We start from the raw sequence: 20,810 nt of genomic DNA on the forward strand, positions 1-20,810 counted from the left end.
GCCAGTCTGTCTGTCTGTCTATCTATCTATCTATCTATCTATCTATCTATCTATCTATCTATCAAATTTAGCCAGGTGTGATAGTGCACACCTATAATCCCAGCTACCCAGGAGGCTGAAGCAGGAGGATCACTTGAACTCAGGAGTTGGAGGCTGCAGTGAGCTATGATCGTGTCACTGCACTCTACCTTGGGTGACAGAGTGAAACTGTGTCTAAAATAAAAAAAAGAGAAAGCATCTGTATCCAGTCAGTGCTCATTCAAATGTAACCAACTCTTTAAACTTTGATTTTTAAAGTGTATTTATTTACATTGCTTCCACAGAATACCAACCCATTTTTTTAGCTGTAACTTATCTTTTTGTACTTGATCACACTCACTTGCATGTAAAATGCATTTGTTCTTCTGTTTAACAAACATTGGCTGGGCACGGTGGCTCAAGCCTGTAATCCCAGCACTTTGGGAGGCCGAGACGGGCGGATCACGAGGTCAGGAGATCGAGACCATCCTGGCTAACACAGTGACACCCTGTCTTTACTAAAAAATACAAAAAAACTAGCCGGGCGAGGTGGCGGGCGCCTGTAGTCCCAGCTACTCCAGAGGCTGAGGCAGGAGAATGGTGTAAACCTGGGAGGCGGAGCTTGCAGTGAGTGGAGATCCGGCCACTGCACTCCAGCCCAGGCGACAGAGCGAGACTCTGTTTCAAAAAAAGAAAAAAACAAAAAAACCCAAACAAACATATTTTGAGTATATACTCTAGTTTGAGGAATGATTCTAAGCTGTGTGGGGAATAGAGGTGCAGAAGGCTTTTGGGGTTTTATAGTTGAAAATTCCTGAGTAAGACAGGGTGAGGCAAGCCCTGTCACTGTTATGCAGGCCTAGGGGGAGTGGCTGGAGGCCTGGGAGATGGCTGTGAGGACTTTGAACGGCGGAGAGGAACACCAGGCTGAGGAGCAGCATGACTGGGAAGGTCGTCACTGTTTCCCCTGTCAGTGTGATACGGCAGTGGAGGCACAGGTGGGCGAGGTGGGTGTGGGCGGGTAGGAGAGGCCGCGGCCACCAGGGGGCCACAGTGTCATCTTGGAAGGTGTGTGCTTGACTCTAGCAGCAGAAGCCCGTAAAGTATTGGAAGGGTAAGAGTGAGGTGATCTGACCTACATTATTTTTTGTTATTTTTAGTATGTTCTTAATGGACCTAGCTCTAATGAGACATTTTTCCAACTGCAAAAGCAATTCATGCTCCGGTATTCTGATTAAAATACTCGGTTTTAAAAGAAAGTGTGTTTGTGTAGATTGGCGATGTCCAGGGACTGGCTACAGTGAGCCACCTTTAGGAGAGAGACGCAGCCACACTGGTGTGCAGTGGTGAGAGCATGAACCAGAGGTGTGGCCTGGAGAAGCAAAAGATGGATGTGAAGGCATCCTGGCATCCAGGTGACAGAACTTGGTAACAGTCATGTATCAGGAGTGGGTGGGTCGGAGGTGATGCTCCAGTGTTCAGCATGGATGTGAGTGGAAGGACGGCAGTGACACTGCGTGGGAGAGGACACGGAGGAGGAGCACAGGGAAGGGCTGGCATGTGTGGAGTGCTCACTCTGTGCCAGGCAATGGCACATTGTATTGCTCCCATGGTGTGGCGGAGCCCGTCTGTGCTTCCTTGTCTTTGGTCACTTGGCTAGACCCTAGCAATCCTGAGAACCTGGAAAAGCCAGCAGGTCGGTCTGGCTGTTGCATTTCTGTTGGCACAGAGCACAGAGCCCAGCTGTAGCGCTGAGGAAGTGTGTGCCAAAGGAAGTGTGTGCTGGGGCTGGTTGATGCAGCATCCATGATCTGGTGCTCCAGGAACCCCAGTGAGAGTAGGGGGAGGCCATAGTGGTTTTGGTGGGAGCTTTGTTCTGTCCAGCTTTCACTTTAGCCCCAGTGGTGCTGAGAGGGCACCTTCCTGGGCTTCCCCACATCCCTGGGACCTTGGCCATGCTGTGACTATGTTGGCTGTGGTGCTAGGTTCTGGCTTCTACTGCTGCCAAATGCTGTGACTCCGCAGTGACGGGAGTTCAGAGTCTGCTGCTTCACAGCCACCCGGAGCCTCAGCACATGCCTTCCAATTTGTGGACTATTTTTGACATTCTGTCAGGGTCCTTACTTTCTTTATAATCAGCTGTTTGTAAGGATGCTTGTATACAGCATATGCCCTCTTATCCCAAATTCCTTTATTTGCACTTCTTACAGTTTTTCCAGAGGTGAGATGTTTCAGTTGTTCATGAAGTAATTGTCGTATATTGGGATTTTTTCCAGAGTGTGTGTGAGATAGTCACCAGTGACCAACGTTTGCTTTGCCAGAACTCCTGCTTTGGCAAGGTCTGGCTGGTGAAGGAACCAACGCATAAAGTGTCATATCTACACATGGAAGCACAGCTACGCACAGTTCAGACATTGGCCCCTCAGAGTTTGCTGTTCTTCAGAATCCTTCTTGCTTCTGCCCATTTTTTTCTCCTTCCTTTTTTTTTTTTTTCTTAAAGCATCCAGAGATGCTCAGTGTATACTCTGTTGCTTAATTCTGTAATCTCCAGAGAAAAGCTGTAGCTCGACTCAAACAGTGGGACCCTGAAGATTTGTTCTTTTTTTTTTTTTCCTTGAGATGGAACCTTGCTCTCTTACCCAGGCTGGAGTACAGTGGTGTGATCTCGACACACTGCAGCCTCCACCTCCCAGGTTCAAGTGATTCTCCTGCCTCAGCCTCCTGAGTAGCTGGGACTGTAGGTGCGCACCACCATGCCTGGCTAATTATTTGTATTTCTAGTAGAGATGGGGTTTTGCCATATTGCCCAGGCTGATCTGGAACTCCTGGCCTCAAGTGATCCACCTGCCTTGGCCTCCTAAAGTGCTAGGATTACAGGCGGAAGCCACCATGCCCGGCTAAAGATTTGTTCTTAAAGTGTGACTAGTTGACTGCCTATTCACCTGAGTTATGGAGCCATGTTCCAAATCCTGTGCCTTCCTTCAGGTGTGTTTAAAGGAAAGAAAGAGTTTTGGAAAGCACAGATATGCACCTCAGTAGTTTCTTCTCTTGGTGGCAATTTGGAATGGGTGGGATACTCCCCGCCCCCACCCCCACCCCGCCCCCGCTCCGGAAGGTGTCTTTGGCCATTACCGAGGACACGGGAAGGCACTCTGGGAGGTGCCTGTCTCATGATGGGCTTCCTTATTGTGGCTCATAGCTTCTTTGGTTTTCGTGAGAAACTAAAAGCATTGCATTCACTATTTTTTTTTTTCTAAATTGGAGTGTAATCAAACAACTGCTTAGGGGCTCTCAGGCCGACTCCCCGGGCATGGGCATGGCAGCACCTGGCAGCACCCTGTGGTGCGAACCCAGCCTGTGGTGCTGGGGATGAAGGAGAAACCCAGGCCTCGGTGTTGTCTTTCCCAGACAAGCCTTCATGTATTATATTTTCCTTAAAGCTTGTTCTTTAGGGTCCAGGTCAAAATATGTACCAATTTGCTGGCAATAGGTTCCTCTTTAAAACAGTGAATTTCTTTTGCTATTTTATTATGAAAAATTTCAAACATACAAAAAAGATAAAAGAATTTATACTGTGAGCACCTATAGCTGGTACCTGGATTCTACAGTTAGCATTTTGCTCTGTTTCCGTGAGTCTATAGTGTTATTTAGATGGATTACAAAGTAATTTTCAAACATTATACACGTAAGCACGTACATCATTAAGTAGAGTTTAATATTTGTTATGGTTCCTAGTTTTTTTCCTTTTTTTTTTTTTGAGGTAAAATTTACATTCTGTGAAAGGCACAAATCCAAGTGTCCTATCTCTGATGAGTTTTAACAAATACACCCAGTCGTGTCACTCAAGCTGTTATCTAGATGTAGATTGCTCCCAGCACCTGAATTCCCTCGTGCCCTACCCAGTGGGTCCCTTCTCACATCTTCCAGCTCTGCCAGAGGCAGTCACTTTTCTTTTTTCTTTTAATGATGTTTGAAAATTACTTTGTAATCCATCAAAATAACAGGTTTCCAGCATAGTTTAGCCTGTTCTAGAATTTAACATAAATAGTTATATACTCCTCCTGTGTAAAGCCCTTTGACTTGGCGTGTTTTTGATACTCATCCATGTTGCTGCGTGTGTCAGGAGTTTGCTCCTTTTTAACAGTGGACTTTTGAGCGATCATTGGAAGTAGGATCATAGGAGGCCTCCGTGTCAAATGCAAAGACTGCCATTGACCTTACCAGCCAACCAAAGAGGGGCAGGACATTTGGAAAATCAAGTGGATTCTCCAGCTGGGCTGTTAGAAAACAGCTCACTTCTGTGGAGAATCACTGGGTTTTATAGGCTTAGCTCTAGAAAGCATCATTTTGTCATCATCTTCTGAAATGACAATAATGTATCCAATTACATCTCTCCTTTCTGTCATTTTACACCACAGTTGAAGATTCCTGTCTCTGGATCCAAGTCAGAGGGCCTTCTCTACGTCCGCTCCTCCAGAGGTGGCCCCTTTCAGAGGTATCCTGGGAAGGTGACGGCAGTCCAGGGGGTGGGAGGAGGACTTCCTGACGGAAGCAACCCTGAGTGTGTTTTCATTTGTTGGTAAATTGCTGTGGGCATAGGAAGAACTGTTTTTCAAGCTTGAAGCTGAAAGCTTCGTGGCCTGGGCAGCAAGCCAGTACTGTGGCTCTTAGCTGAGTCCAGTTTATCCATACAGTCTACTGAATTGCCCTCTCCTTATGCCGTTGAATTCGTAAAACTTTCCAGTTATAGTGATCTAGGTCTGTCATAATTTGATGCTATGTTACAGCTTCTCACTTCACTGCCTCGATTGTTACAAATGAATAAAGGGCATGGATTCTTGTTCCAGAATTTATTCATCACATTCTTTGCATAAGCTCTCCACCCCTTAATTGGCTTTGCTTGTCTGGTTGCCAGTAGCTACATCCACTCACTTCCCCCACGGGAAGCCTCTCTCATAGATGTTTGCTGTTTAGCCAGGCTGTGTTTTAATTCCCAAAGACAAAAGGAGCAGGAGGGCGGGCCCACCTAGCTCACCCTGGGCTCACTGACCTCTGAGCCTGGGATTAGTGCACGAGCTGGCTGGATTCCATGCCAGGAACTGAAGGTCAGTGTGAATTAGGAAATGAGAAATAAACTGCTCCTTCTCCTTCCTGATGTCCCTTTCATTCGCCTGTCATTGTTAAGCCTGCCTTGAAGTCGAAGCTGTTTAAATAATGAGAGCCCATGGTAGAATGTTACGAATTGTGTTGACACAGCACTCACACAAAATGTTTAAAAAGATTTAAGGCATTATTCAAAACAACTGCTTTGTGCGCCCCTTTTTTTGACCATGGCTGTTGCCTCAGTGTTCATAGATTAGAGATACTGTACTTTTGGTTTCTCTCAGGTGGCACCTTGATGAGGTCTTTTTAGAGCTCAAGGATGGTCAGCAGATTCCTGTGTTCAAGCTCAGTGGGGAAAACGGTGATGAAGTAAAAAAGCAGTAGAGAAGACCCAGCAGACTCAGCGTGCTTCTAGTCCATCCTCATCTCTACCATATGCCCACTAGGGTGGTGGCCCATCTGAGTGGCAGACACTCCTGCAACCCAGTTTTCCAGCCACCAGTGGGATGACTGTATGTGCCAGCACATGGTAATTTTGGTATAATTCCAACTTGGGCACAACGAATGCTATTTGTCATTTTTAAACTGAATCCGAAAGAAACTCCTATTATAAATTTAAGATAATTGATTTGAAAGTGCTTTGTATAAAAAAGCAAAAGATAAAAGGAATCAGAATTAATAAAATGTTTGTTGATCTTTGCTAGTTCTCATTTCTTTCCTTTCTCTTCCTCTTCCTTTCCCCTGGAATTTTTCAGTCCTCATTACAAAGCCTGAAGCTCAGTAGTACTGAAGGGATTTTTTCTAAATTATTGACATGAGAATGATGAGGAAGACCACTTTGGTTTTTCACTCTACCTTGAATTCATGTTGTTAAGTTGATTGTGGACATTCTCCATCACTTTGGAATATTTTGTTTGCATTTATTTCTATTTCAGATACCAACCATCTGCCCAGTTGAAGATTTGGAAAATAATTTTTATTCCAAACATTTTGAAAGCTTAGAAAATTTATGTGTGTACATACACACATAAAGTTAACTTAGGAAAGTTAGTTTGAAGGTAACAGCATCTGGCTGGGCGTGGTGGCTCATGCCTGTAATCCCAGCACTTTGGGAGGCCGAGGCAGGAGGATCACCTGAGGTCAGGAGGCCTGGCCAACATGGTGAAATCTCATCTCTACTGGAAATACAAAAAAATTAGCTGAGTGTGGTGGCAGGTGCCTGTAATCCCAGCTACTTGGGAGGCTGAGGCAGGAGAATTGCTTGAATCCAGGAGGCAGAGTCTGCAGTGAGCCAAGATTTCAACCATTGCACTCCAGCCTGGGCAACAAGAGCAAAACTCCATCTCAGGAGAGAAAAAAAAAAGGAAAGAAAAAGAAGGGAAAGGGAAGGAAAGGAAAAAGCTAACAGGTTCTTACCTATCTGCTTTCCAAACAACTTAACTGCATGTTAGATAATCATATCCTTAGGTTTTATTAGTCTTATAAGGAAACATATTATAAAGCAAAAGAACTTCCTTCTGGGCACCAGAGCCTACAAAAACAGAAATCTGGTATCTGTGCTTTGAAAAGGTCAGTTTAACCCTCTTAGCATTAGCAGGCTTAATGCCATTGTAGTTGTCTACAATGAAGGACAGCCATGAGCTCTCTTCCTACATTCTTAATATTCAGTGAAGAGAAGCTGCTCAGAAAAAAAGAAAAAAATGAGCTTAAACATGCTAGTAGAATATGAGGTCTTCAGTTGTCACAAGTTATCTCTATTCTGGAGTTGTTTCTTTAAGAACATGTTTGTGTGTTCTTTGAGTAGATTACACAGTGAAAAGTCTCCCCCTGAGAGTGCTTTTGTCAGTGTGTTTAGATAAATATTCCAATCTCTACAGCCTTTTAAAATAAATGACAGAGCACTGAACAGTTCTGTGCTTTTGCTCTTTAAGTTACACACTGTCCTATTGTGTGTATGTTGTGAATTTATGTATTGCTTCCTATCTGTCTATTCTCTGACAACTTCTACTTCATTTTAGTGTTTGAATTTTTTTTGTTTCTTTGCTATGGCCAGATTGTAGAAAACCAGGGCTTACTTAGGTTGGCCATCTGTTCTGAAGTAAAAATAAGTGTAGAGTTTGAATTAATGAAGAGGCTTTTCTAATCCACCTGATAGGAAATAGTATTATGTAGTGAATAGCTCCTTGATTTCTATTTGAAAGCCACTATCTTGGGTATTTTTTCTCTTCACATTTATTTCCTGTGCACTTAATGGCTTCATGGGTGATTCTGAGCAGGCTGGAACTTGATCACTGCAGTAGACACTGTCTTTCCTGTTCTTTGAGGATAGCAATGATGTGCACTTGCAGCCCACTGTTTCCTGTAGATCCATTAATCACTGTGACTCAGCCACTGACTCCACTAACTACCTTAATGATGTCTTGGATAATGCATCAGAGGAAAAGGTGACTTTTTGAGGAAGGGCCCCCAGTGCATCCCATAAAGAGACAGGATAGCCCGGAGACCAGAGAAAGGGGTTTCCTAGAATTATACAAACTCTAGACGTTGCAGGAGAGGGATCACAGCCAACAAATGGTAGCGTGACGCCTATGTGCTTTACTATAGAAGAGGCTGCAGGGCCTCTACCCGCAAGTTCCTTACCAGCTAGTGTGCTGGGTGGATGGGCAGGGGCTGTGGAGAGTATTATAATACTGTGCCAAAAGAATTTCACGCTCTGGTGCTAAAAATGATGTAGAAAAGAGAGATACCAGTTTAGGAGGAATCTAAGTGGCTGTCCGGAGGCAGCAGTGTCCCTGTGGGCCTTGAAGTCCAAGATTTTGATAAGCAGACATGATGGAGAGCACCCTGCGAGTGGAAAGCACAGCATGGAGAGAGGCCCCAGAGCGGGCAGAGGGCGGTTGTGCCCCAGAAATAAGAAGCCCGGTTTGGACAGCATGGAGATGAGCGTAGGTAAAGTAAAAGAGAGGCCTGGAAAGGTAGGTTGGCCACAGTGTGTGACTGCCAGTGTTGACATTTTGCATACAATTTGTGGCCATCAAAGATTTGGGGGTAAGCACGTGATTCTACTGCTAACGAGGTTTCAGAGACTGTGCTGAATGTGTACTGACAAGACCTGTGTGACTTTCAGGTAAGTCACAGATTTTACCATCTTCGTCTCAGTTTTCCTAGAATTAGCCTCCTCTTGCCTGTAAACATCCCCTATTCACCAACCCAAGGACTTGATAATACCTGATAAGGTTTTATTACTCTGAGTTTTGGTAAAGTTTGTATACAGCAACAATGAAACTGAAATTACACATACACCAAACCGCCAGAACTTAGTTCCTTCTGTCCTCTGGCCACCAGGAAGGCCAGGGAAATGCTCAAGCAGCAGCAGTTGTGAAGGATTTTCCCAAAGCAAGGAGCTTTGGAAGTGGCTTTAGGCCACTTGACTCTCTGGCATTTTCAGTTTGTCCATCTGAAAAATATGAATAAATATTTACCAATCACTTGCCTTACAGGTGAGACAATGTTTATACTGCTCATTGGGATGCTTGGACAAAAGATGCTGTTTACACAGGAGGCTCAGTGACGGGAGCGGTCAAGAAGGAGGTGAGAGGGTGATAGGAAAACCTTGTCTCCACCCACTAGAAGATTCTTGCCTCCTTAGTAATGCCCTCCTGGGTCAGGCATGCTTTTTGGCGGAGTTGCTCAGTTGAAAGCACTGTCAGGAATGTGTACAGAAAAACTGCACCCACTTTATAATCCAGGGCAGAAAAGTAGGAAATGAAAATATTAAAAACATGCCTGTAAGACACGGGTTGAGTGCAGAAGTGAAACCTGACTTTGCAGGAGAGAGTACTTTTCCTTCCTAAATTATCTTCCAAATTTTTTTCCCCTTAGAGGAAATTTCCAAAAGGAATTTTTTTTAAGGAAACGTTTTAATTGATTTATCAGATCACATGAGATGTATTAACCTTTTATTATCACATAATAAGCTGTCAAGGCAGAAATTAGACCCCCTACTATACACCTATAACACCTTTTAACTTGAGCTACCACATCAGTCACCTTGCAGTCTTAATGACAAAGTAATTTTTCACTTCCAAATTATTTTTATGAAATGAGAAACTATAGACCTGTCTCCCTTATGAAGGTTGATGCAAATATTCAAAATAAAATATTAGTGAACTGAATCAATGATATGTAGTGGTATATTGTATTATTGTTCACGAAATGGGTTGGTGCTTCTCCCGCTCAGTGTTCTTTCCTGTGGGAGGATTATACACCCTGCCTCGCTGAACCTCGGTGTGGCTGTGGCTGGTGAGTGGAAGCGGCATGCAGGACTTCTGAGTGAAAGCTTTCAGTGCCTGCCCTTGGTTCACACTGTCCACTCTGCCTTCGTCCCTACGATGGGTAATAGTCCGGACGGTGGCTACTTCAAGGGCTTGGGGGCTGGGACAGCTGAGCCACAGCAGGACATGAAGCATAAGAGACACAGAAACCCTTACAAGCCCCTAAGATGGGGGGCTATTTGTTACCCCAACTTAACCTAGTACACCCTACTGTTAACAGTGACTGAGAGAGGTTTATTCCAGGAATGCAAAGGTGGTTCAATATCAGGAAATCCTGGAATTATTTTAACCTAAGACATGGCTTAGATCGAGGACTTAGCATTCAATTGGAGACACACACAAACCATTGATTGTAGAACATGTCCTCGGTGGTTTGACTGAGTCAGTAGTAGTTATAAAATTATATAACAGTTATGTTCATAATTTGCAAACTAAGCTACTTTCTAGGACCACATTTTTAGAAAATTCACTATTCAAAACAAAGTAGAAGAGACAAAGAGTAGACGCACTTCTCCCTATTCCTCCACTAAGTGCAGCCTGGACTTGCATAAAACAAACATCAAACTATTGTGAAAGCTGAGAAGACCGAATGGAAAGGAACTTCAGTACACAAGGAATAGCACAGCATTGACTTCCCTGGGTTTTCTTTTGCCTCATATTGGGCAAATATGAGGCGCTGGAGAAGCCAGCACCCCAAAACACCAATAGGAGCCAATGGCTAAGCAAAGCCTGGTGTCTCTAGCCCAAGGATCAGGACAGGGCAACCTAGAAAGATGGAGAAGTCTCAGTAACTTCCCTACTCTATCCAAACACCATGGAAAAGCCTATGGCCCCAACCCTACTGCCTCATCAGCAAAGGCCAAGTGGGGAGCCTAGACCTTCTCCTTTGCCTGTGGCAATGAGGCCTCCCCAACCCCTGCTGGAGCGGTGTCAGAGCTAGCCCAGTAGGGAGCTTGGGACTTCTATCCCTGCAGGATGATAATAAGGCCCACCCCCTTAGTGTCAGTGGAGGTCATGTTGGGAGCCTAGACTTTGACCCTGACCCAGGAGGAACAACTCCTCCCACTCCCATGGTATCAGTGGGGCCCCCGTGTTCTAGTGGGAAGCTGCACGGAGCCACTCCTCCCCCCTGCCTGTATTCAGACGGGGCTCAGTGGTGAGCCTGAACTGTCAAACCCACCACATGCCCCCTTCACCCACAGGGGTGGTGTCAGAGGAGACCTACTAAAACATTCAAACAAAGTCCAGGGTCTCAAACCCAAATGGGCAGAATAGAACAGAAAGCCATGCTCTTGTGCCAAGAACCAGGCAAATGTCAGCCTGAATGAGAAGAGTTAACAGATACAAACACCAAGATGACACAGATTCTTAGAATTATCTGACAAGGATTTTGAAGCAGCCATCATTTAAAAGTTTGGTGAGCAATTATGAACATGCTTGGAATAAATGAAAAAATAGGAAGTCTTAGAAGACGGCAAATCAAATGGAAATTTTAGAACTGAGAAAAGATTAAATGAAATAAAAATCTCACTGGATGGGTGAAACAGCAGAATGAGGAGTACAGAGAAAAGAATCACTGAATTTTAAGATGAAATAAAAATCTGAGCAGAGAAAACAGACTGCAATTGGTACCTGTGGGCCTCTAGCTAAAGACCTAACATTTGAATCATGGGTCTAAGAAAGAGGAGAAGGAGGGTGGGGCTGAAAAAGTATTTGAAAAAAATAATGGCTGAGAGTTTACAAATTTGTCAAAAACAAATGAACCTTTTATAGGCATATATACCTAGTTTTATTGTGTTTTACTTGATTACACTTTGCAGATGCTGTGTCTTTTACAAATCGTGGGTTTGTGGCAACTGTCGAGCAGGTCTTTTGGTGCCACTTTTCCAGCAGCTTGTGCTCACTTTGCATCTGTGTCACATTTGGTAATTCTCACAATACTTCAGACTTTTAAATTATTGTTACGGAGAGCTGTGACCAGTGATCTTTGATGTTACTATTGTAATTGTTTTGAGCACCATGAACCTCACCCACCTAAGACGGTGAACTTAATTGATAAATGTGTGTGTTCTGACTGCTCCACTGATTGGCCATTCCCTCATCTTTCTCCCACTTTTCAGGCCTCCCTATTCCCTGAGACACAACAGTATTGAAATTAGGCCAATTAATAACCCTACAATGGCCTCTCACTAAATGTGAGAGGTCAGAAAGCTGCAGGAGAAAATTTGAAGCTAGCAATATTATTGAGGTTTAAGTAAAGAAGCCATTTCCATAAAAGTACAAAGTGCTACAGCAAGTGCTGATGGAGAAGCTGCAGAAGTTACCCACAAGATCTAGCTCGGATCATCGATGCAAGTGGATAAACTAAACAATAGATTTTAAGTGTAGATGAAACAGCATTTTATTGGGAAAAGATGCCATCTAGGACTTTCATAGTTAGAAAAACTCAATTCCTGGCTTCAAAGGACAAGCTGACTCTTGTCAGGGGCTAGTGCAGCTGTGACTTTCAGTTAAAGCCAATGCTCACTGACTATTCTGAAAATCCTAGGGCCCTTAAGATATGCTGTATAAATGCAACAACAAAGCCTGGATGACAGCTGGTCTGTTTACAGCATGGTCTACTAAATAAGCCCACTGTTGAGACTCAGTGCTCAGAAAAAATAGATTTCTTTCAAAATATGGCCGGGTGCAGTGGCTCATGCCTGTAATCCCAGCACTTTGGGAAGCTGGGGCAGGTGGACTGCTTGATGTCAGGAGTTCCAGATCAGCCTGGGCAACATGGTGAAACCCTGTCTCAAAAAACAAACCCAAAAAACCAAAATATTGCTACTCATTAACAATGCACCTGGTCACCCAAGAGCTCTGATAAAGATGTACAAGGAGATGAATGTTGTTTCATGCCTGCTAACAGAGTATCCATTCTGCTGCACATGGATCAAGGAGTACTTTTGACTCTCAAGACTTACTATTTAAGAAATATATTTTGTGATTTCTCTGATGGTTCTGGGCAGTCAGTTGAAAACCTTCTGGAAAGGATTCACCATTCTAGATGCCATCAAGAGCATTCAATTCATGGGAGGAGGTCAAAATATCAACATTATTTGGAGTTTGGAAGAAATAGATTCTAATCCTCATGGAGGATTTGGAGGGTTTCAAGACTTCAGAGGAGGAAGGAACTATAGATGGGGTGAAAACAGCAAGAGAACTAGGAGTGGAGGGGCCTGGAGATGTGACTAAATTGCTGTAATCTCAGGATCAAACTTGTATGGATGAGAAGTTGCTTCTCATGGACGAGCAAAGAAAGTAGTTTCTTGAGATGGTATCTACTACTGGTGAAGATGCTGTGAACATTGTTGAAATGACAACAAAAAGATTTAGAATATTCCATAAACTTAGCAGTGGTAGGGTTTGAGAGAATTGACCCCTAATTTTGAAAAGTTCTGCTGTGGGTAAACGCTATCAAACAGCATTGTATGCTACAGAGGAATCTTTCATGAAAGAAGGAGTTAATCAGTGCAGCAAACTTCACTGTTGTCTTATTTTAAGAAATTTCCACAGTCATTGCAGGCTTCAGCAACCACCACCCTGATCAGTCAGCAGCCATCAACATCGAGGCAAGACCGTCCACCAGCAAAAAGATTATGACTCAATGAATGGTTGTTAGCATTTCTCAGCAGTAAGGTATTTTAAAATTATTATCTTTTCCTATCCTCCTCTTGCATTTAAAAGTACTTTTAAAGCTGGGCGCGGTGGCTCAAGCCTGTAATCCCAGCACTTTGGGAGGCCGAGACGGGCGGATCACGAGGTCAGGAGATCGAGACCATCCTGGCTAACACGGTGAAACCCCGTCTCTACTAAAAAATACAAAAATCTAGCCGGGCGAGGTGGCGGGCACCTGTAGTCCCAGCTACTCCGGAGGCTGAGGCAGGAGAATGGTGTGAACCCGGGAGGCGGAGCTTGCAGTGAGCTGAGATCCGCCCACTGCACTCCAGTCCCGGCAACAGAGCGAGACTCCGTCTCAAAATAAATAAATAAATAAATAAAAAATAAAAGTACTTTTAAATTAATGTATGTACATTACTTTTAGGCATAACACTACTGCTCACTTAAACTACAGTATAAGCCATGTTATATGCACTGGAAAGGCAAAAAATTCATGTGACTTGCTTTCTTGTGGTATTTGGTTTATTGCAGTGGTCTGGAACTGAAAGCGATGCATATTTCTGAGGTATGCCTGTATTTAAGAAGCTGAGTGAAACCCAAAGAAATCCATGATAGGACTTCTGAAAACTAAAGACAAAGAAAAAAGCTTGAGGCTGGGCGCGGTGGCTCAAGCCTGTAATCCCAGCACTTTGGGAGGCCGAGACGGGTGGATCACGAGGTCAGGAGATCGAGACCATCCTGGCTAACACAGTGGAACCCCGTCTCTACTAAAAATACAAAAAACTAGCTGGGCGAGGTGGCGGGCGCCTGTAGTCCCAGCTGCTTGGGAGGCTGAGGCAGGAGAATGGTGTGAACCCGGGCGGTGGAGCTTGCAGTGAGCTGAGATCTGGCCACTGCACTCCAGCCTGGGCAACAGAGTGAGACTCCATCTCAAAAAAAAAAAAAAAACTACTTTGGACATTAAAATGGGGCCAAAGGTAGTATCCACTGAGATAAAAGTTCTTGACGAGCAGTCAGGAAATCTGAATGATTCTGTCTTTTGTGCTGCCCATAACTAGCTGTGAGCTCTTGGACAATCACATATTCCCTCTGCAGTTCCATTACTGCATCTCTAATTTGAAAAAATAGAGGAGGGATTCCGTCCAATTTTGTTACTATAAATTTCAATTCAGCAAACTTACTCCCACTGTTACCAACAAAAGTTTCAAAAGACTCATTTAAATAATTTATAACATAGTTCTAGTTGGGCATGATGAGCTAAAAATGAGAGCTGGGGTATTAAAAGCAAACAAAAAACTGAAATATGAAGAGTATCCAAAAAACAACAGCATCAAAAACCATGAAATACACAGGGATAAAGTTAAAGGATATACAGGATCTCTGCACTGAAAAATGTAAAACACTGCTGAGAAAAAAATGAAGTAAATGGAAAAACATGTTTATGGATTGGATGACTACTTGATTTATAGATTCAGTGAATCTTAAAAATCCACAGGGCTTTTTCTGGGAGTAGTTTGGTAGAAATTGACAAAATTTATTTGGAAATGCAAAGGACCTAGAATAAACAAAGCAATTTGCAGAAGAAGAAATTAGAACGTCTGTTTTACCTGAGATCAAGACTTACCAAGTTTTGACAAAAAGATAACAGAATGGAACAGAAAACTAGATCCACAGATATATGATCACATGATTTTAGACCGGGCACCAAAACAGTTTAACGGTGAAAGGAGAATCTTTGACAAGTGGTGCAGGAACCACTGAACATTCACTAGAATGTTCAAAGGTATTTGATGCCTACCTACCTCATGGCATATAAAAATACTAATTCAAGGTGAATCACAGACCTGAATATTCGCTACAACTATCATACTCCTAAGACAAGACAGTATCTTCATGAGCTTGGGTAGGCAAAGACTTCTTAAAGAGCACACAGAAAACATTAACTATAAAACAAAAAGCCATAAATTGGATTTCACCAAAACTAAACCCTTCTTCTCATCAACAGATACTATTGAGAAAACAGGCAAGCTATAGATGGGAAAAGATATATGTGACACACAAATCTGACAATCCTTTATGTCCAGAATGCACAAAGGAGTCCTATCCAATTAAAAGGAAAAAAAGGACATGAAAAGTACTGTCCGTTAGTCATCAGGGAAATGCAAACTAAACCACCATGAGATACCGCCACACATCCAGGAGCGTGGCTAAAATGAAACAGGCGGACAATACCAAATGTCGGCAAGGATGTACAAAACAACCAAAATACAATGTGCTGGTAGGAACAGAAAACAGCACAATGGTTTTAGAAAACTGTTGGGCAGTTTCTTAAAAAGTTAAATATACAGCTACCATAAGACCTAGCAATTCTACTCCTAGCTTTTTAATCCAAGAGAAATGAAAACATGTCCATAAAAATTCCTGTCCAAGAATATTTATAGCACATTTATAATAGCCCCACGGAAACAGCTCAGGGGTCCATGAACAGAAGGATAGCTACATAAATTCATGCATTCAAATAGCATGACACAACAATAAAAAGGAACAAACCAGGCTGGGCACGGTGGCTCATGTCTGTAATCCCAACACTTTGGGAGGCCGAGGCGAGTGGATCACTTGAGGTCAGGAGTTTGAGACCAGCTTGACCAACATGGTCAAACCCCATGTCTACTAAAAAAAAATACAAAAATTATCCAGGTGTGGTAGTGCATGCCTGTAATCCCAGCTACTTGGGAAGCTGAGACAGGAGAATCCCTGGAACCTGGGAGACAGAGGTTGCAGTGAGCCAAGATCCCGCCATTGCACTCCAGCCTGGGCAACAGCAGCAAAACTCCATCTCAAAACAAAACACAACACAACAAAACAAAAACAAAAACAAAAACAGAACAAACTGCTGATATAAACCTCGACATAGATGAATCTCAAAGACATCATGCTGAGTTACAGAAGCCAAATGGTGCCTGCTGTATGATTCCAAGTATATGAGTTTGAGGATAAGGAAAACTAGTGCAACAGAACAGGAGTGTGGTTAAAGGAGTGAATACATTTGTCAAGCCTGATGAGACTGTATGGATTTAGATCTGTACATTTCATGATATGTAAATTATATCCCCTTCTCTCCAAAACAAAACAGTAGTGATTAAGGCTCTCGAGGTTAAGATTAAGGTATTCAATCTAGCTTTTTAAGTTCCGCAACAGATAGAATGGATGAGGTGGCCAATCTTGGACAATAAATACAGTACATGGCTATTTTTCATTTTTATCAGTGCAATTCAAATTGAGGTGTGAATTTAAAATGTATTTAGGATTAGTTTGCCAATGCTAGTCATCTTTCTCCTGTCTATATTCATGTATGTTGGTGTCCATGGATTGGTATTTATTTCTTCTAAACATGCATAGGCCTCTATGGACTGAGCCACACACCACCCCCATTACATTACTGAGGACTATAATTCACATTCTGTCTCACATTCTCTAAGTGATCTTTATAACCCTTTAATACATTTTTCTTCCAAACTGAGGTTAGCTGGAAAAATTGAAGAGATTCAACAATGAGCATCTGTCCTTCCTCTATACCACTACTAGAGAAAGGTATCAATTACCTCCTAGTTTTCATGTGAAAACAACATAACACAAGATCACATATCATTTCCCAGTTGATTAAAACTACTTATACATTTTGCATATTTCATAAACATCTCATCCCACCAAAATACCGTTGAATTATAGTTAAAACTGGATTTATAAACCAAGTAAACTCAATAGCACTGTTTAGTCCTTTATAAATTTGGTGATAGAAAAAAAGGAACATTAACAGCTTTAGATAAGTGTAGAACTAGCTGGCAGCTATTAATAGATTTTATTTGGCCTAGTATTATGAAGGTTCTTCATGCCCTGTTTTTATCTTATAAACCAAAAAATGCCAATTTATCTTTACAAGTATATTCTGAAGGGCTTCTTAAAAAAGCACCCTATGACTCAGTATTTAAGGCACAACAGCAGCTAAAGATACGCAGCAAACTGAAGTGGCCAGCTAAAAGAAAACAGACCTTTTTCACAAATACAGCAATTACATTAAATATATTTATTACGAGTATAAAATGGTTTTTAAAAAGCCATTTTAAATGATTTTAAAATCATTTTTAAAATGATTCTGATTTTAAAACCTGCTGACAGATCCGTCAAGTACAAACGTGTCATTCAATAGTGAGTATTTTTTGCTGGTCACCTCCTCCCTATTTTTTCAGAGAGATATTTATACATATTTGCCTAATACTGTGTTTTACTTCTTCCAAGACTTACCTGAGACTCAACACTGTGGCCATGGGTATTCATTAAAAACTCTATCACTGTGGCACAATTTCTTCTTCTGCTTTTTGGAGCTTGTTTAGGAATGCTAGATTCCAAGAAACTATATAAAGCAAGCCAATTTAATGAGAAAACAGTGCAACCTGGTTGTCTGAACTGCCTGATGAATTTCATCTAATGGTATAAAGAGCGCTCCCAGGTGCTTCGACAGGTTCACACAGCAGGACTGGGCGAGATTACTGACTTTGTATATGTCTATGACATTTACACACATTTGGGTATTTACTGTACATACTTTAAAATAGTGGTTAGGTGCTGTCATTTTCGTGATTTTGACAGCTGAGAAACCATGTTAGGGAGAAAGCTTTGTGCAGCACCCTAATCAGACCGTGAAGGGACAGGTCTGAGTTGTTCATAGTGCAGAGCAAGGCATGGCCACGGTACACAGCACACAGGTGATAGGCAAATATTTAATGCACTGAGCCTAATAAAAGATAAATAAGGACTCTCAGACTTCTGTGTGTGAGGATGATTAGTTACTTTAAGGTATTCGCCATACACTTTCACATTTCCATTTTTTAATTGGACTTTACTGGTCACTGTGGGGCCTAGATACACTTGAACTGTTCAATCCTAATCAAATAAAACTATTAGTACGTTCTTATACATCTTTTTGGGACAAAGTACCTCCTAATTACAGAGTATCCAATTAAATTTTTTATGGGCAAAGTAAATGTTTCTAAATATTTTGGCATTTTATAACTTTTCCTAGCAGAGCTTGAGGGCTGATAAGAAACTCAGTAGAAACAGGCCCAGTGGTCGGCATGAAGACACACTCTCACTCTCTGTTCTAGGGGATTTTACTCACTTTGGGACAAAAGCAATATAGTAGCATCTTTTCACTGACCAAGGTAACCAGAGTGTTGATCAGATCACACTGATACCTACAGTTGGCCAAAATTAAATGAGAAGCATGGGGGGAGGTGCCAGGAAGCAGCAGGGGTACAGCATGTGAGAGAGAGCAGATGCATGTGAGTGTGGTGTGATGAGGGAAGTGGCTGAAGAGCTGACACTTAAACCAGAATAATTTCAGAGGTGAAAAATTACCACCTCTCTTACTAGTGACACTGAAGAGAAAAAAAAAATTACGGTTTTTCACTGATATGTCACAAGCATTTAGGCAAAAACACAACAGAAACCAAATCAAGTCTCTATAAAGCAGTAAGAAAATATTAAAAAAAGACAGTATCAAACTTTAGTGAATGTTATTCTAGGTCTCGAAAATTTGGATGTCTGCTTAAACTAATATTTGGCCAAAAACAAATCCAAGGTGAAAAAGTAGCAATTTTAGTAAACACATTAGCAAATATGCAGATATAGATACACATATGAATAATGCAAGAGATTTACAGAAATGTAGTTTTGGCACTTTTACTTGGATTTTTTAAAGAAAGTGAATACAAATATCTTTGTACACAAATTGTCATTCTGGAGAAACAGGGTGTAGAATTAAAAGGTACCAACATCTCCCTTCTTAAAAATAACATTGAAATGGATATCTGTACCTGTTAAATCTCCTGGTTGGCAACTTTTAAAATGTGACTTCCACCTAACTCCACAAATTTGACAAAGTTATTTTTGTTTGTGTAAGTGATACTGGTTATCCACTTCCCGTATACGTACCATTTGGCCAGAGGTCCATAAATAATATTAACATTTTCAATGTAGAAATCTTAAAGTTCTAAAGGGAAATACTGCTCAATAGATAAATTCTCCTGGAATTTCTTGTAGCAAAGGTTCCTCAAATTTAAATCGTTTGGAAATGGCCTTTTGCTCCATTTTCTCTTTTTCAGACTGTCTGCATTGTCCTAGAGTATATGAAGTAACCACAATTAACTCCTCGGTTACAATGGATTCCTCGGTTTCTGATTTGTCAGTATCTGAATTAATTTCAGGCACAGAATGACCTTCTTGGAGGGCATTTGCTTCTTCTAGTGCCTTTTCCATCCTGAAAGAAGGCTCTTGAATACTGCTCTGTGTCAACCAGGGGTGCTTTAGACATTCTTCAGCAGTGGCTCGATCCCTGTAAAGATACATGTTTTACAGTTAAGACATATTAGAACTTCAGTTAAAATTAGAGCATAAGGTACTGTATTTATTGTATTATACTTTGGGAAGTATGACAAGTTGGCAAAAATCTTACCGTGATTCCTGAATAAAACTATTAGTCTTGGAATTTGGGTGCAATTTCCCACAATGCTGAAAATTTTGTGAAAATGTTGAAATATTTTCAGTAAGTTATGTCTGAAACGCTCTCTTGAGAGACACCAAGAACAGATGGGAAGTATCTGCTAGAGACTAGCTGTCATTTCACTGTCAACTTCTACTAACCATGAATTATGAGTGCTATTTACTGCCATGACACATTTGCAATAACACAGTCTTGCTAATTAATATTTAAATCCTGTTATACTGAGGTATGGTTCACATTTTCTCAAAATATTTTCATTTTTGCCCCCTTTTCTTTCAACAGTTTTATTAAGTCAAGGGTCTCACTTTTGTGTTCCCATTTTGGTGTTTTAGGTGTTGAACTATTTTTGGTTGGAGGAGAGTCAATAAAAAACTTTAAAGATCAATATTAAACTAATAAAAATAATACTTACTCAGGTTTCTTAACTAAAAGTGTCCTGATGAAGTCAACAGCTGACTCAGACAAAACATCAAATTCTTCCTCAGAATAACTTAAATTCATCTGTGAGATGTTTAAAAATGTTTCTTGTTTATCATTGCCTAAGAAAGGTGATATTCCTGTAAGCATGACATATGTTAACACTCCAATGCTCCTAAATTAGAAAGAAAATGCAAGAAAAATTTAGTACCATACTCATTTCTTGAAACTAATTTGATCAATTTTTCATTAATAACTCTTACCACATATCTGTTGCCATGCTTATAGGATCATAACTAAGAATTTCAGGAGCTAGTATCAGAAAGAGAAGAAAACATTTAGTTTTGTGGAATAAATTCCTAATTTGCTCTTAGAGATAAAAAATTAAGCATTAGAAACTATAAGACACTATTCAATGTTTGGGCTAAAATGAAAGGTTACCATGAATTAATATGAATTAATATAAAGCCTAACTAGATGTTTGTAATTAACTTGTTTACTTTTCACACTTCTACCCATCATTGTTGAGTTCTAGTATTTTACAAATATTTAAATATTTTAAAAACATCAAATATAAACTGACAATTTCTATGTAATAAAGCATTGTCTCTATCAGATCATGGCTTTTAAAACTTTCTCGGCCGGGCGCGGTGGCTCAAGCCTGTAATCCCAGCACTTTGGGAGGCCGAGACGGGCGGATCACGAGGTCAGGAGAT

At 41.5% G+C, this 20,810-nt stretch overlaps 2 protein-coding genes across 10 annotated transcripts in view; one reads left to right on the forward strand and one right to left on the reverse strand.

The window, feature by feature from the left end:
- The window catches only part of LOC105523793 (cytochrome c oxidase assembly factor 1 homolog), a 126,951-nt gene that overhangs the window by 92,106 nt on the left and 14,035 nt on the right, over nucleotides 1-20,810 (forward strand). For 6 of the 9 annotated variants that reach the window (XM_011958789.1, XM_011958788.1, XM_011958792.1 and 3 more), the window contains 2 exons: nucleotides 4,437-4,513; nucleotides 5,406-5,820. In XM_011958789.1, the coding sequence (XP_011814179.1) occupies nucleotides 4,437-4,513; nucleotides 5,406-5,505 (177 nt within the window). In that variant the 3' untranslated portion in view covers nucleotides 5,506-5,820. Of the gene's footprint in view, nucleotides 1-4,436; nucleotides 4,514-5,405; nucleotides 5,821-11,575; nucleotides 11,687-13,649; nucleotides 13,770-20,810 lie in introns of those variants that run through there. The other 3 variants (XR_001003648.1, XR_001003647.1, XR_001003646.1) reach the window with 3 other exon arrangements.
- STK17A (serine/threonine kinase 17a) overlaps nucleotides 18,686-20,810 on the reverse strand; it is a 32,085-nt gene continuing 29,960 nt past the window's right edge. The window contains exons 4-6 of the mRNA XM_011958787.1: nucleotides 20,358-20,406; nucleotides 20,090-20,269; nucleotides 18,686-19,509 (exon numbers count right to left, since the gene is read on the reverse strand). Of these exons, the coding sequence (XP_011814177.1) occupies nucleotides 19,185-19,509; nucleotides 20,090-20,269; nucleotides 20,358-20,406 (554 nt within the window). The 3' untranslated portion in view covers nucleotides 18,686-19,184. The remainder of the gene's footprint in view (nucleotides 19,510-20,089; nucleotides 20,270-20,357; nucleotides 20,407-20,810) is intronic.

Source organism: Colobus angolensis, unplaced genomic scaffold (assembly GCF_000951035.1).
Source record: "Colobus angolensis palliatus isolate OR3802 unplaced genomic scaffold, Cang.pa_1.0 Scaffold475, whole genome shotgun sequence".
Lineage (NCBI taxonomy): Eukaryota > Metazoa > Chordata > Mammalia > Primates > Cercopithecidae > Colobus > Colobus angolensis.